Source organism: Arachis stenosperma, chromosome 1 (genome assembly GCF_014773155.1).
Source record: "Arachis stenosperma cultivar V10309 chromosome 1, arast.V10309.gnm1.PFL2, whole genome shotgun sequence".
In the NCBI taxonomy this organism is placed as follows: Eukaryota; Viridiplantae; Streptophyta; class Magnoliopsida; order Fabales; family Fabaceae; genus Arachis; species Arachis stenosperma.
The window spans coordinates 55,392,257-55,407,406 of NC_080377.1; the positions used below are offsets into that span (position 1 = coordinate 55,392,257).

Here is a 15,150-nt window from a genome sequence, read left to right on the forward strand (position 1 = left end):
TAAGGTACAAAAAGAAAAATTTTGCAGGTTAGAAAAGTATGGAGAGAAAACCAAATTTTGAGTATTGTTCTGAAAAGTTTGTCAGTGAAGAGTTCATCAATCTTGGACAGTGTTTTCTAAGTCAAAGAAGCATTCCGCCAAGATAAAGAATATAATCAGAGTCAGCTGAATCTGATTCAACTTATAGCAACAGAGGCTGTTGAAGCATCATTCTTCTTCATGTTTTATAGTTTGTATTTCATTTTAAATGTATATATTTCTGTAATTTCTTGAGAGGTAAAAGGCTGAAAGAGAGAATACAAGAAAACGCCTGTGAGTGATAAAAGATTGAGTGAAACACTTGAGAGAAAAGTCTAGAGTAATTTCAGATTTCTTTAGGTTTCATGTATCTTGTATCTTGTACCTGTGAGGTGCTCCTTTCTAAGTTGGGTTAGCACTTAGAGTGGAGAGTTAGGTATTACATAACCAAGTCAAGTTAGTTGAGAACTTGAGAGAGAAAGGATTGGGTGAATCCTAAGAAATTGGTGTATATAATACTTTAACTATAGTAAAAATTTCACCACTGTTGTAGTGGAGACTGGATGTAGGTTGCATTGCATAAGGCAACTGAACCAAGATACATGCCTGTTTTCTCTTATCTTTCTCTGTATTATGTTTTCTGATATTTATGAAAAAAAATAGAATTGTCTCATAAAGTTTTTGTTGCACAGTTCAAACAGATTCAAAGAAAAAGTTTGTAATTAAAGTCTAAATTAATTAAAATAAAATAAGACCATAGATTTAACCTCCTTCTCTAAGCTTTCTATAACCTTCAACTAGTTTTGCTTAACATCTTATACTATAGTTAATAAAATTAACATAAAAAAGTAATATCTTTTATATGCTCTTACTATAATTAATTATAGTTAATAAGCTTACTCTAAAAAAAATTACTAATTCCGAATAATATTTTACTATAATTAACAAAATTAATCTAAAAATATTACTAATTCCCCTTAAGATCTTACTATAGTTAATAAACTCACTCTTAAAAAAAAGTTACTGATTTTCTATAACATCTTACTATAATCAATAAAATTAATCTTATAAAAATTACTAATTTCCCTTAAGATTTTACTAAAATTAATAAAGTTAATAAAAAAATACTAACTTTCCATAATATTTTTTATAATTAATAAAATTGCTCTAAAAGTTTATTAACTTCCCTTAAAAATTTACTATAATCAATAAAATTAACCTAAATAAATTTCTAATTTTTCATATCATATTAATGTAATTAATAAAATTATTCTAAAAAATTACTAATTTTCCATATATCATACTATGTTTAACAAAAATACCAGCCAAAAGGTTTATTATACTAGCTAAAAGAGTAATGATTAATATTTTGCTTCCTAAAATTAATTAAAATAAATTATACTAAAACAAATTTCCTTAACAAATACTTGACTTTTTTTTTTTATCTTCCTAAAGCTTCTAATGCTATTCTACGTGTAAGTTACCTACAGAAAAAAAGGTAAATTTACTACTATGTAATTGGCTTTTACTAACATTTAAAAAATGTTACAAAATCATATTAAAATGTTAGCTATGTATATTAGTAACATTTTAACAAATGTTAAATATACTCTATGTTACTAAAAAATTTTACTAACATTTTTCTAAAGATTTAATAATATTTAATAAAAATGTTACAATAGATCTTTTATAATAATATTATGAGAAATATTATAATAGACATTTTTTAGTGACACTTAAAGAAATTTTACAATAGATATATTTTGTAACACTTAGAAAAATGTTACCATAGATATTTTTTATAACACTTAAAAAATATTCAATAGATCACTACTAGAAAACTAGTTATTACAGACGGATATTTCCGACGGATTTTATCCCACAGAAATACAGACAGAATTTCAGAAGGATTTTTTTATCGGAAAACAAAAAAAATAAATTAGCATAAATTACATACGGAAAACATAATCCGTCGATAATTCTATCAGTAAAATTACTTTTTTTCATGAAAAATGGTTACAGACGAAAAATCCGTCTATAATTAAATAAACAAAACGCTACATTTTATTAAATTATTACAGACGAAAAATCCGTCTGTAATTTAAAATTTTCCATCTGAAAATTTTAATTTAGACCTAACATATACCCTCTCTAAACGCTACATTTTATTAAATTATTACAGACGAAAAATCCGTCTGTAATTTAAAATTTTCCATCTGAAAATTTTAATTTAGACCTAACATATACCCTCTCTCTCTCTCTCCGTGGCAGCCCCCGTTCAAACTGTATTTCGAGCTCCACTCACAAACCAAACACGAGCTTCTTCCTCTCTCCCTGGCACAAGTTACTTCTTCTCTCCGTGGCTGCTACTTCTGCTTCTTCCGCCGTGGCCGTTGCCGCTGCCGCCGCCGCTTGCGTCGCACAATCTCTCTCTGTCATCCCTTGCGTCCTACGAGATCCCCCTGCCACCGCTCTCGTCGCGTCTACTCCCATCGTCGCAGAGCTCTCTCTGCTGACGCTCTCATCGCATCTACTCCCTCTGGCGCCTCTTTCATCTAATCTCAACTCGCTCTCTCACTTCTTCTTGTAACCATCTCAAATTTCAGGTATATAAATCTTGATTTTGTGATTCTGTTCTTCGTGATAAACCTTAGGACTCAATTTTTCTGTGCCAGTTTTAGGTTTATCATACTCTACTTTTTGTGCTTCGTTGAATATGTGGGTTTACTCTAATTTTGATGAATTTTTTCTGCAATCGAAGCTTTTGTTTGAATCATTTGCTTGGACGAACGTTGAATCTGTTCTGTTCTGCTATGTTCAAGTAATTTCTAATTCAATTTGAGTTATTTGTTTGATAATTATTTACAACTTTCATTGTTTGATAATCATTTGCTTGTTATTCAGTATTACAGCTCAAGATCTTGTTGACATTATGCTTCTAAATTTGCTTCTAAATTTCTGATATCTTCACTCTTAACGATGGATCTGTAATGCTTCTACTCAAGGTTAGGGTTTCATGTCTCTAATTATATGCTAATTATGAGATTATGTTGATAGTAATTGAGATTGTGAATGTTGCAGAGCATGACAGTGCATAATATGTATGTTGGAGAGGGTTCAGACTTCCAATGTAATATATAAAAGGGTGGCTGAGCAGTGGAGTTCTCTTGGTGACTTGACTGCGTCTGTTGCATCGATTCGATTTGATTGATACAGAAGGAATACTCAGGATCTGCTAGAACTAGCGATGGATCTGTTAGACGAGATCAAGTTGGTCTAGCGGGTCAAAATACTCAGATTAATATTTCAATTGCATAACCCTTATGGAGTTCTATTTTATGTTTCAGAATTGTTATTCTGGTAAATAAGGTTTAGTTCAATATTTAATCTGTATTGGTTTCTGTGTTGTTGGCTTATGTATTTTGCAGCTTGTTCATCAGGGTTCACTGAATTATATTAGTTCTCAGGTAAAGCTGGCCCTCCTTATCTCTCCCAAGTCTTGAAGACATAATCAATTTTTAACCCTTTAATTCTTATCTTCTGTGAGCTCTGAAGCAATGGTAAGAGGATTGGAGGAGTTAGTAATCAATATATAAACATTCACGTGCCTTTTACTTAAGAGTTTAAAATTTTAATAGAGAGGGTTCATGACTACTATTATGCCTCTTATTATGTTACAGTTTTCTAGAAAAACTATTCTACCATCTAGCCATTCTGGTCCCAGGACTTATATTATTGAAGCCTAGATTTTACTTAGCAATGAGGAGGGAATTTGAAGATAAAGCAGCTAAATTAATCGGTTCAGATCTGAGGGACCTTGGTTTTGCTGCTAATAAACTCGCCAAAAACGCTGTTAAACTAGCTGCTGTATCCGGCGCTGGAGTCACGGTGCTTGAATCCATTGCTTCCATCGCTGCTATGTATGTATCTCTTGTTGTTCCCTCTTCAATCGTTCCATCTCCATAATATAATCACTAATCACTCATCTGCAGCTATTTGCTTATTTTGGATCGTACAAACTGGAACACCAACATTCTTACATCCTTACTCATTCCATACATTTTCTTCAGCTTACCTTCATGGATTTTTGGCTTCTTTAGGTACCTCACCCTCTCTTCAGCTAGTGAGAGTTGTTAGTAGATGATAAGTTAGAATAAGTTAGAATCTGTTATGAAGCTGTGCTGAGCTGGCACCTTTTCTGTTAGTAGGCGCGTGAGTTTGTTGTGTATAGTTCAGGTACAAATAACCAATCTCACGGTAATTACATGTACTACACCTTCAATGCATTCTACTAGATCCCTGAGTCTCTCTCTTTTCTCTCTTCTTTCTTTCTGATTGATTTCTCTTGGATCTGCATTACTCAGAGGTCACAGCAGATCCTTTTTCCATTGGCCTAATTAATTGTTATATATACAGGGGTGATGTTGGGAAATGGATTGCTTTAATTGCAGTTGTATTACGTCTTTTCTTTCCTAGGCGCTTCCCTGGTATCGATGTATATATGCTGCAATTTTGTTATAGGCAATTCGTAAGCAGTAGTAACTAACTAACTGGTAATGGTTTAAAGTTAACAGTGGCTAGTGGCTACTGTGATCTCAGCTGAATCGTTGAATCCATTTTGACAACATGATTAAGAACTATATTTTAACATTGGTTTACATGTATCAAACAGTGTCATTGCTCGACTCATGAGTCATATTAGAAGTCAGCCCATGGAAAATTCAATGATTAATGAACATTGAGAACTCCTAATTTTACATGTAATGAGAATGTTTTATCAGGTTATACATAACTATGGTTATTCAGAATCATTCTTTTCTCTTTTGTTTGTAAAATTCATTACATATTGTTTATTATTAAATGTAAATTCATAGTGACACATTCATAAATTTGTGGTTGGTTTGCATGCAACTTGGTTTCTGATTTTCAGTTTGCAACCATTAAGAGACACTAGAAAGAAGCAGGTACAACTGTGGAAGGATCTTATTCTAGATTATTGTAGAACACAAAAGGTATTTGTAATTGGGCTTGAAGAAGAATTTTCTCTATTTTCAAATCCTGTAATTGGAAGTAAGTTCAAAAAATTCTTGCTTACTTGCAAATTTCATTATTATTATTATTGAATTGACAGGTCTCAAATGTTCCCATATTTCTTTTTTTTTTTCGCATTTTATTTTCACATTTATGGCATATGATTGTTTCCTGCTTTTTGATAGTGCAGGGTCTCTTACTTATGAAGCTAGAGAAGCATTCCTTTCAACCTTAGTAGCTGATGGTATGGTTCATGTCAGTAAATTTATTATTCTTGTGATTTATTATTCTTGTGAGTTGTGACTGCTTCTGAGAAAATTGCTAAAGTGGTATTCTAATCTGATAGGACGTGCTGAGTGGATGGATAAAGGACATAGGAAATGTCTTATTCTCTGGCATCGGATTCATGAGTGGGCAGAAACTTTAGTACAATTTGTAGGTTTCCATTTCTATTTTGATAACCACAGCATTCCAGTTTCTGTGTTTGCATTGTGTTTGAATTCACTTTAATATTGATTAGGCAAGAGATAATGGGCTGGAAGATGGTATTGTGACGATGGAAGAAATAAGGTTTGGGACTGAATCTCAAGGAACAGGTAATTTGTTGATGCTTATAGATCATATTCTTCACTATCTTGTAATTTGGGATGGGACAAGTTTGGCAGTTATTAGTTAGTTCTTAATACTTGTGTTATCATCTTATCATGTGTTTGATGCATGAGATGGTATAGTTTTTGGAGTTGATAATTGTAGTCTATCTTTTCAATAATTTTGTCGTTGCTTTTATCTTTAGATGGTAGAGAGAAAGTTTCTTGAATTACATTTTGTAGGACCTTATATTAATCGTGATAGGAGTTTAACTTCTTAACATTTCTAAATTGAAATTCTGTCCCACCTTAGCAGCTTCCAAACAGATTAATTGTGAAATTTGCAGCAAGGCCATGGAGCAAGTGAGCAAGAACCAGGCATTAGTAGATACTATTGGAGAACCAATAGTTAAAGCTCTGGATCGTGCTCATAGGATTGGACAGAAGAAATAAGTACAAGTTTTCTGATTTTGCACGGAGGTTTGTAATTGTTGTGCATTATTACTATGTTCACTATTATCTATGCTTTTCTATATAGGCAGCATACATGTAAGGCACCAAACTGGATTTTATTATCTAATTTTAAAAAAATTGCAACACATGATGTCTATGATGCAACTTATAAAATTATTACAATATCAAGATAAAACCTATTGATATTAATCTAGAATGAATGCCATTGTTAGCATTAGTCATTATAGATAAACTAAAAGCATGTATATCTAGTAAGTGCGATATCTCACTTGTATTGGCACAAAGTTTCTATAAATATCTGACAAGATATATATCCAACTCTGGCACAACAACCAATTTGAAGCACTGAATTTATACTTTTGGTTGGTCTTAATATCTTGTACAATGAAAATCCATAGTATACAATTGAAGAGAAAATAATTGAAAGGTCTTACAAAAAGCTTGCACTTGATGCTTTAGTGATTCATATATGTACATATTAATTATACGTTGATGAGCGGATAATTTATACGCTTTTTGGCATTGTTTTTAGTATGTTTTAGTTAGTTTTTATTACATTTTTATTAGTTTTTAGTTAAAATTTACTTTTCTAGACTTTACTATGAGTTTGTGTGTTTTTCTGTGATTTCAGGTATTTTCTGGCTGAAATTGAGGGATCTGAGCAAAAATCTGATTCAGAGGCTGAAAAGGACTGCAGATGCTGTTGGATTCTGACCTCCTTGCACTCAAAGTGAATTTTCTGGAGCTACAAAAGCCTAATTGGCGCGCTCTCAACTGCGTTGGAAAGTAGACATCCTGGGCTTTCCAGCAATGTATAATAGTCCATACTTTGCCCGAGATTTGATGGCCCAAATAGGCGTTCCAAATCAGCTCAAAACTGCCCGGCGTTAAACGCCGGAACTGGCACAAGAATGGGAGTTAAACGCCCAAACTGGCACAAAAGCTGGCCTTTAACTCCAAGAGAAGTCTCTACAAAAAATGCTTCAATGCTCAGCCCAAGCACACACCAAGTGGGCCCGAAAGTGGATTTTTATGTCATTTACTCATTTCTGTAAATCCTAGGCTACTAGTTCTCTACATATAGGACCTTTTACTATTGTATTCATATCTTGGTAGCTATCTTTGAGAGTTTTATGCTATCTTAGATCATGGGGCTGGCCTCACGGCCATGCCTAGACCTTATTCTTATGTATTTCAACGGTAGAGTTTCTACACACCATAGATTAAGGTGTGGAGCTCTGCTGTACCTCGAGTATTAATGCAATTACTATTGTTCTTCTATTCAATTCAGCCTATTCTTGTTCTAAGATATTTATTCGCACCCAAGAACATGATGAATGTGATGATTATGTGACGCTCATCACCATTCTCACTTATGAACAAGTGCCTGACAACCACTTCTGTTCTACAAGCAAACAAGGCTTGAATGTTTATCTTTTGGATCTCTTAATCGGAATCTTCGTGGTATAAGCTAGAATTAATGGCGGCATTCAAGAGAATCCGGAAGGTCTAAACCTTGTCTGTGGTATTCTGAGTAGGATTCAATGATTGAATGACTGTGACGAGCTTCAAACTCCTGAAGGCTGGGCGTTAGTGACAGACGCAAAAGAATCAATGGATTCTATTCCAACCTGATTGAGAACCGACAGATGATTAGCCGTGCTGTGACAGAGCGCATTGAACATTTTCACTGAGAGGACGGGACTGTAGCCACTGACAATGGTGATGCCCAACATACAGCTTGCCATGGAAAGGAGTAAGAAGGATTGGATGAAGACAGTAGGAAAGCAGAGAGACGGAAGGGACAAAGCATCTCCATACGCTTATCTGAAATTCTCACCAATGAATTACATAAGTATCTCTATCTTTATTTTATGCTTTATTCATAAATCATCCATAACCATTTGAATTCGCCTGACTGAGATTTACAAGGTGACCATAGCTTGCTTCATACCAACAATCTCCGTGGGATCGACCCTTACTCGCGTAAAGTTTATTACTTGGACGACCCAATGCACTTGCTGGTTAGTTGTGCGAAGTTGTGAAATTATGTTTAGACCATGGTATTGAGCACCAAGTTTTTTGAGCCATTACCGGGGACTGTTTGAGTTGTGAAAAGAATGAATCACAATTTCGTGCACCAAGTTTTTGGCGCCGTTGCCGGAGATTGTTGAGTTTGGACAACTGACGGTTCATCTTGTTGCTTAGCTTAGGTATTTTTCTTCAGAATTCTTAAGAATGAATTCTAGTATTTCAAGGTGATGTTCTTATCATCACCAAAGCTGATTGATTCCCATCAATTTAGCTCTTGAATGTAATGTCCTGCTGAAGCTTGGCTAGCCATGTCTAATTTCTTTAGACTGAAGCTTTAGACTAACATTGCATGATTCCTGGCATTCTCATTAAGAATTTTGATATCTTTATTTTCTTTTCCACTTAATTTTCGAAAAAATCCAAAAAAATTACAAAATCATAAAAATCAAAAATATTTTATGTTTCTTGTTGAGTCTAGTGTCTCATTTTAAGTTTGGTATCAATTGCATGTTTCTGTTCTTCTTGCATTTTTCGAATTGATCTTCAAGTTGTTCTTGATGATTTCCTTGCTCTGATCTTTAAATTCTCTTGTCTTGAGTGTTTTGTTGTGTCTCATATGCATTCTCAATTTGTTAGTATCAATAGTATACAAACTTCTAAGTTTGGTATCTTGCATGCATTGTTTATTTGATTTTAGTTGCACTTTGATTATTCCTCATTATTAAAAATCCAAAAAAAATTTTAATTGTGCCTTTTCAAGTCAATAATACAGAGAATTAAAGATTCAGAACATACAGCAGAGGAATTACACAGAAAAGGGTGGGTGTTCAAAACGCCCAGTGAAGAAGGAAAACTGGCGTTTAAACGCCAGCCAGGGCACCTGGCTGGGCGTTTAACGCCCAAAAGGGTAGTGTTTTGGGCGTTAAACGCCAGAATGGATACCATTCTGGGCGTTTAACGCCAGGATGGCACAAGAGGGAAGATTTTTTTTTAACTCAAATTTTTTTTTCAAGATTTCAAATTTTTTTCAAAATTAAATCTTTTTCAAATCAAATCTTTTCAATCATATATTTTCAAAATCAATTTCTTTCCATTTTCAAAAATACTTCCTAACAATTAATGATTTGATTCAACATTTCAAGTATGTTGCCTTTTCTGTTGAGAAAAGTTTAATGTCTGAATCATATCTTTCTTGTTAGGCAGGTTATTAATTTTTTAAAATCAAATCTTTTTAAATTGTTTTTCAAATCATATCTTCTTAATCACATCTTTTTCAAAATAGTTTTCAATCATATCTTTTTGATTTCTAATTTCAAAATCTTTTTCAAAAATCACTTGATTTCTTTTTCACTCTTAGTTTTCGAAAATCAATTAGTATTTTTTCAAAATGTTTTTAAAATCTTTTTAATTTATTTTCGAAAATTTCTTCCCCTCTTCTCATATCCTTCTATTTATGGACTAACACTACTCCTCAATGCACAATTCGAACTCTATCTTTCCTTGATAAGTTCGAATTTTCTACCTCTTCCTTCTATTTTACTTTTCCTCTGACACCTCAAGGAATCTCTATACTGTGACATAGAGGATTCCATATTTTCTTGTTCTCTTCTCTTTCATATGAGCAGGAGCAAAGACAAAAGCATTCTTGTTGAGGCTAACCCTGAACCTGAAAGGACCTTGAAGCGAAAGCTAAGAGAAGCTAAAGCACAACTCTCTGTAGAGGACCTAACAAAAATCTTCAAAGAAGAAGACATGGCAGCCGAAAACAACAACAATGCCAACAACGCAAGGAAGGTGCTGGGTGACTTTACTGCACCTACTCCCGACTTCTATGGGAGAAGCATCTCTATCCCTGGCATTGGAGCAAACAACTTTGAGCTTAAGCCTCAATTAGTTTCTCTAATGCAACAGAATTGCAAGTTCCATGGACTTCCATTGGAAGATCCTCATCAGTTTTTAGCTGAATTCTTGCAAATCTGTGACACTGTCAAGACCAATGGGGTTGACCCTGAGGTCTACAGACTTATGCTATTCCCTTTTGCTGTAAGAGATAGAGCTAGGACATGGTTGGACTCACAACCTAAAGAAAGCCTGAACTCTTGGGAAAAGCTAGTCAATGCCTTCTTGGCAAAGTTCTTTCCACCTCAAAAATTGAGTAAGCTTAGAGTGGAAGTCCAAACCTTCAGACAGAAGGAAGGTGAATCCCTCTATGAAGCTTGGGAAAGATACAAACAATTGATCAGAAAGTGTCCTTTTGACATGCTTTCTGAATGGAGCATCATAGGTATCTTCTATGATGGTCTGTCTGAACTATCCAAGATGTCATTGGACAGCTCTGTTGGAGGATCTCTTCATCTGAAGAAGACGCCTGCAGAAGCTCAAGAACTCATTGAAATGGTTGCAAATAACCAATTCATGTACACTTCTGAAAGGAATCCTGTGAACAATGGGACGAATCAGAAGAAAGGAGTTCTTTAGATTGATACTCTGAATGCCATATTGGCTCAGAACAAAATATTGACTCAGCAAGTCAATATGATTTCTCAAAGTCTGTCTGGAATACAAGCTGCACCAGGCAGTACTAAGGACGCTTCATCTGAAGAAGAAGCTTATGATCCTGAAAACCCTTCAATGGAAGAGGTGAATTACATGGGAGAACCCTATGGAAACACCTATAATCCTTCATGGAGAAATCATCCAAATCTCTCATGGAAGGATCAACAGAGACCTCAACAAGGTTTCAACAACAACAATGGTGGAAGAAACAGGTTTAGCAATGGCAAGCCTTTTCCGTCATCTTCTCAGCAACAGACAGAGAATTCTAAGCAGAGTCACTCTGACTTAGCAACCATGGTCTCTGATCTAATCAAAACCACTCAAAGTTTCATGACTGAAACAAGGTCCTCCATTAGGAATTTGGAGGCACAAGTGGGACAGTTGAGCAAGAAAATTACTGAACTCCCTCCTAGTACTCTTCCAAGCAATACAGAAGAGAATCCAAAAGGAGAGTCTAAAGCCATCAACATGGCCAAATTTGGAGAGGAGGAAGAGGTAGTGATCGCCACTGAGGAAGACCTCAATGGACGTCCACTGGCCTCCAATGAGGTCCCTAATGAGGAACCATGGGAATCTGAGGCTCACACTGAGACCATAGAGATTCCATTGGATTTACTTCTGCCATTCATGAGCTCTGATGAGTATTCTTCCTCTGAAGAGGATGAAGATGTCATTGAAGAGCAAATTGCTAAATACCTTGGAGCAATCATGAAGCTAAATGACAAGTTATTTGGTAATGAGACTTGGGAGGATGAACCCCCTTTGCTCACCAAAGAACTGGATGACTTGTCTAGGTAGAAATTACCTCAAAAGAGACAGGACCCTGGGAAGTTCTCAATACCTTGTACCATAGGCACCATGACCTTTAAGAAGGCTCTGTGTGACCTAGGGTCAAGCATAAACCTTATGCCTCTCTCTGTAATGGAGAAGCTAGGGATCTTTGAGGTGCAAGCTGCAAGAATCTCACTAGAGATGGCAGACAATTCAAGAAAAAAAGCTTATGGACTTGTAGAGGATGTTTTGGTGAAAGTCGAAGACCATTACATCCCTGCTGATTTCATAGTCCTAGAGACTGGAAAGTGCATAGATGAATCCATCATCCTTGGCAGACCTTTCCTAGCCACAGCAAAGGCTGTGATTGATGTTGACAGAGGAGAATTGATCATTCCAGTGAATGAAAAATCCCTTGTGTTTAAAGCTCAAGGATATCCCCCTGTTACCATGGAGAGGAAGCATGAAGAGCTTCTCTCAAAACAGAGACAAACAGAGCCCCCACAGTCAAACTCTAAGTTTGGTGTTGGGAGGCCACAACCAACTTCTAAGTTTGGTGTTGAACCCCCACATTCAAACTCTAAGTTTGGTGTTGGGAGGTTCCAACATTGCTCTGAGTATCTGTAAGGCTCCATGAGAGCCCACTGTCAAGCTACTGACATTAAAGAAGCGCTTGTTGGGAGGCAACCCAATGTTATATTTATCTAATTTCCTTTGTTATTTTATGTTTTCTATAGGTTGATGATCATGGAAAGTCACAAAATCAATTGAAAAAGCAAAAACAGAATGAAAAACAGAAAGAAAAACAGCACACCCTGGAGGAAAATCTTGCTGGCGTTTAAACGCCAGTAAGGGCAGCAAATGGGCGTTTAACGCCCAGTCTGGCACCATTCTGGGCGTTTAACGCCAAAAAGGGGCACCAGACTAGCGTTAAACGCCAGAAAAGGGTAAGAAGCTGGCGTTAAACGCCAGAAATGGGCACCAGCCCGGCTTTTAACGCCAGAATTGGCATAAAGAGCATTTTTGCTCGCCACTTGGTGCAGGGATGAATTTTCCTTGACACCTCAGGATCTGTGGACCCCACAGGATCCCCACCTACCCCACCACTCTCTCTCTCTTCTTCACCCATTCACCAATCACCTCAACACCTCTTCCCCAAAAACCCCTCACCTATCAAATCCCACTATTCTCTTCACCACTCACATCCATCCTTCATAAAACCCTACCTCACCATTCAAATTCAAACCACTTTCCCTCCCAAACCCACCCATAATGGCCGAACCATACACCTCTCTCCACTCCTATATAAACCCACCTTCACCACCTCATTTTCACACAACCTAAACACTACTTCTCTCCCTTTGGCCGAACCACAAAGCCACCTCCATCTCCTTCATTTCTTCTTCTTCTACTCTCTTCTTTCTTCTTTTGCTCGAGGACGAGCAAACCTTCTAAGTTTGGTGTGGTAAAAGCATTGCTTTTTGTTTTTCCATAACCATTTATGGCATCTAAGGTCGGAGAAACCTCTAGAAAGAGGAAAGGGAAGGCAAAAGCTTCTACCTCAGAGTCATGGGAGATGGAGAGATTCATCTCAAGGGTGCATCAAGACCACTTTTATGAAGTTGTGGCCATGAAGAAGGTGATCCCCGAGGTCCCTTTCAAACTCAAAAAGAGTGAATATCCGGAGATCCGACATGAGATTCAAAGAAGAGGTTGGGAAGTTCTTACCAACCCCATTCAACAAGTAGTAATCTTAATGGTTCAAGAGTTCTATGCCAATGCATGGATCACCAAGAACCATGATCAAAGTGTGAACCCGGACCCAAAGAATTGGCTTACAATGGTTCGGAGAAAATGCTTAGATTTTAGTCCGGAAAATGTAAGGTTGGCATTCAACTTGCCCATGATGCAAGGAGATGAACACCCTTACACTAGAAGGGTCAACTTTGATCAAAGGTTGGACCAAGTCCTCATAGACATTTGTGAAGAGGGCGCTCAATGGAAGAGAGATTCAAGAGGGAAGCCGGTTCAACTGAGAAGGCATGACCTCAAGCCCGTGGCTAGGGGATGGTTGGAGTTTATCCAACGCTCAATCATTCCCACTAGCAACCGGTCCGAAGTTACTATAGACCGGACCATCATAATTCATAGCATCATGATTGGAGAGGAAGTAGAAGTTCATGAGGTTATAGCCCAAGAACTTTATAAGGTGGCGGACAAGTCCTCTACCTTAGCAAGGTTAGCCTTTCCTCATCTCATTTGTCACCTCTGTTATTCAGTTGGAATTGACATAGAGGGAGACATCCTCATTGATGAGGACAAGCCCATCACTAAGAAAAGGATGGAGCAAACAAGAGATTCCACTCATCATGAAATCCCTGAGATGCCTCAAGGGATGCACTTTCCTCCACAAAACTATTGGGAGCAAATCAACACCTCCCTAGGAGAATTGAGTTCCAACATGGGACAATTAAGGGTGGAGCACCAAGAACATTCCATCCTCCTCCATGAAATTAGAGAAGATCAAAGAATCATGAGAGAGGAGCAACAAAGGCAAGGAAGAGACATTGAGGAGCTCAAGCACTCCATAAGATCTTCAAGAGGAAGAACAAGCCACCATCACTAAGGTGGACCCGTTCTTTAATCTCCTTGTTCTTTATTTTTCTGTTTTTTTTTTTTCGAAAAATCATGCTTATGTTTATCTATGTTTGTGTCTTATGATCATTAGTGTCTTAGTGTCTATGCCTTAAAGTTATGAATGTCCTATGAATCCATCACCTTTCTTAAAATGAAGAATGTTCTTAATTGAAAAAGAGAAGAATTGCATGAATTTTAAATTTTATAACAGATTAATTATTTTGATGTGGTGGCAATACTTTTGGTTTCTGAATGTATGCTTGAACAGTTTTGGCATCTCACTCTATCCTTTGAAATTCAGAATGATTGGCTTCTATGGGAACTTAGAATCCAGATAGTGTTATTGATTCTCTTAGTTAAGTATGATGATTCTTGAACACAGCTACTTTATGAGTCTTGGCCATGGCCCAAAGCACTCTGTCTTCCAGTATTACCACCGGATACATACATGCCACAGACACATAATTGGGTGAACCTTTTCAGATTGTGACTCAGCTTTGCTAGAGTCCCCAATTAGAGGTGTCCAGGGTTCTTAAGCACACTCTTTTTGCCTTGGATCACAACTTCATTATTTTTTTCTTTTTTTCTTTTTTTCTCCCCTTTTTTTTCACTGCTTTTTCTTGCTTCAAGAATCATTTTTATGATTTTTCAGATCCTCAGTAACATGTCTCCTTTTTCATCATTCTTTCAAGAGCCAACATTCATGAACAACAAATTCAAAAGATATATGCACTGTTCAAGCATACAATTTAAGTTTGGTGTTGTGATGAGCGGATAATTTATACGCTTTTTGGCATTGTTTTTAGTATGTTTTAGTTAATTTTTATTACATTTTTATTAGTTTTTAGTTAAAATTCACTTTTCTGGACTTTACTATGAGTTTGTGTATTTTTCTGTGATTTCAGGTATTTTCTGGCTGAAATTGAGGGATCTGAGCAAAAATCTGATTCAGAGGTTGAAAAGGACTGCAGATGCTATTGGATTCTGACCTCCCTGCACTCGAAGTAGATTTTCTGGAGCTACAAAAACCCAATTGACGCGC

At 36.3% G+C, this 15,150-nt stretch overlaps 1 protein-coding gene and 1 non-coding gene across 4 annotated transcripts; one reads left to right on the forward strand and one right to left on the reverse strand.

Annotated features, from left to right (window-relative positions):
- Positions 1–3,744: 3,744 nt before the first annotated feature.
- LOC130939919 (vacuolar protein sorting-associated protein 25-like) lies at positions 3,745–7,367 on the forward strand. Of its 3 annotated transcripts, none has more exons than XR_009070218.1 (8): positions 3,745–3,938; positions 4,011–4,118; positions 4,949–5,088; positions 5,240–5,293; positions 5,396–5,484; positions 5,570–5,645; positions 5,984–6,116; positions 6,742–7,367. XR_009070218.1 is itself a non-coding variant. In XM_057867988.1 (8 exons), exons 1-7 carry the CDS (start codon positions 3,778–3,780, stop codon positions 6,087–6,089), a joined length of 765 nt encoding a protein of 254 aa, XP_057723971.1. In that variant the 5' UTR covers positions 3,745–3,777; the 3' UTR covers positions 6,090–6,116; positions 6,742–7,367. The 3 variants fall into 3 exon arrangements, 2 of the variants coding, with proteins under 2 accessions (XP_057723971.1, XP_057723975.1); XM_057867988.1 differs by having other exon boundaries at positions 5,953–6,116; XM_057867992.1 differs by lacking the exon at positions 4,011–4,118 and having other exon boundaries at positions 3,773–3,938; positions 5,953–6,116.
- Positions 7,368–10,301: 2,934 nt separating this feature from the next.
- LOC130948401 (small nucleolar RNA R71) lies at positions 10,302–10,409 on the reverse strand. Its single transcript, XR_009073043.1, has one exon. It is a non-coding gene; the product is annotated as a small nucleolar RNA R71 (small nucleolar RNA).
- Positions 10,410–15,150: the final 4,741 nt, after the last annotated feature.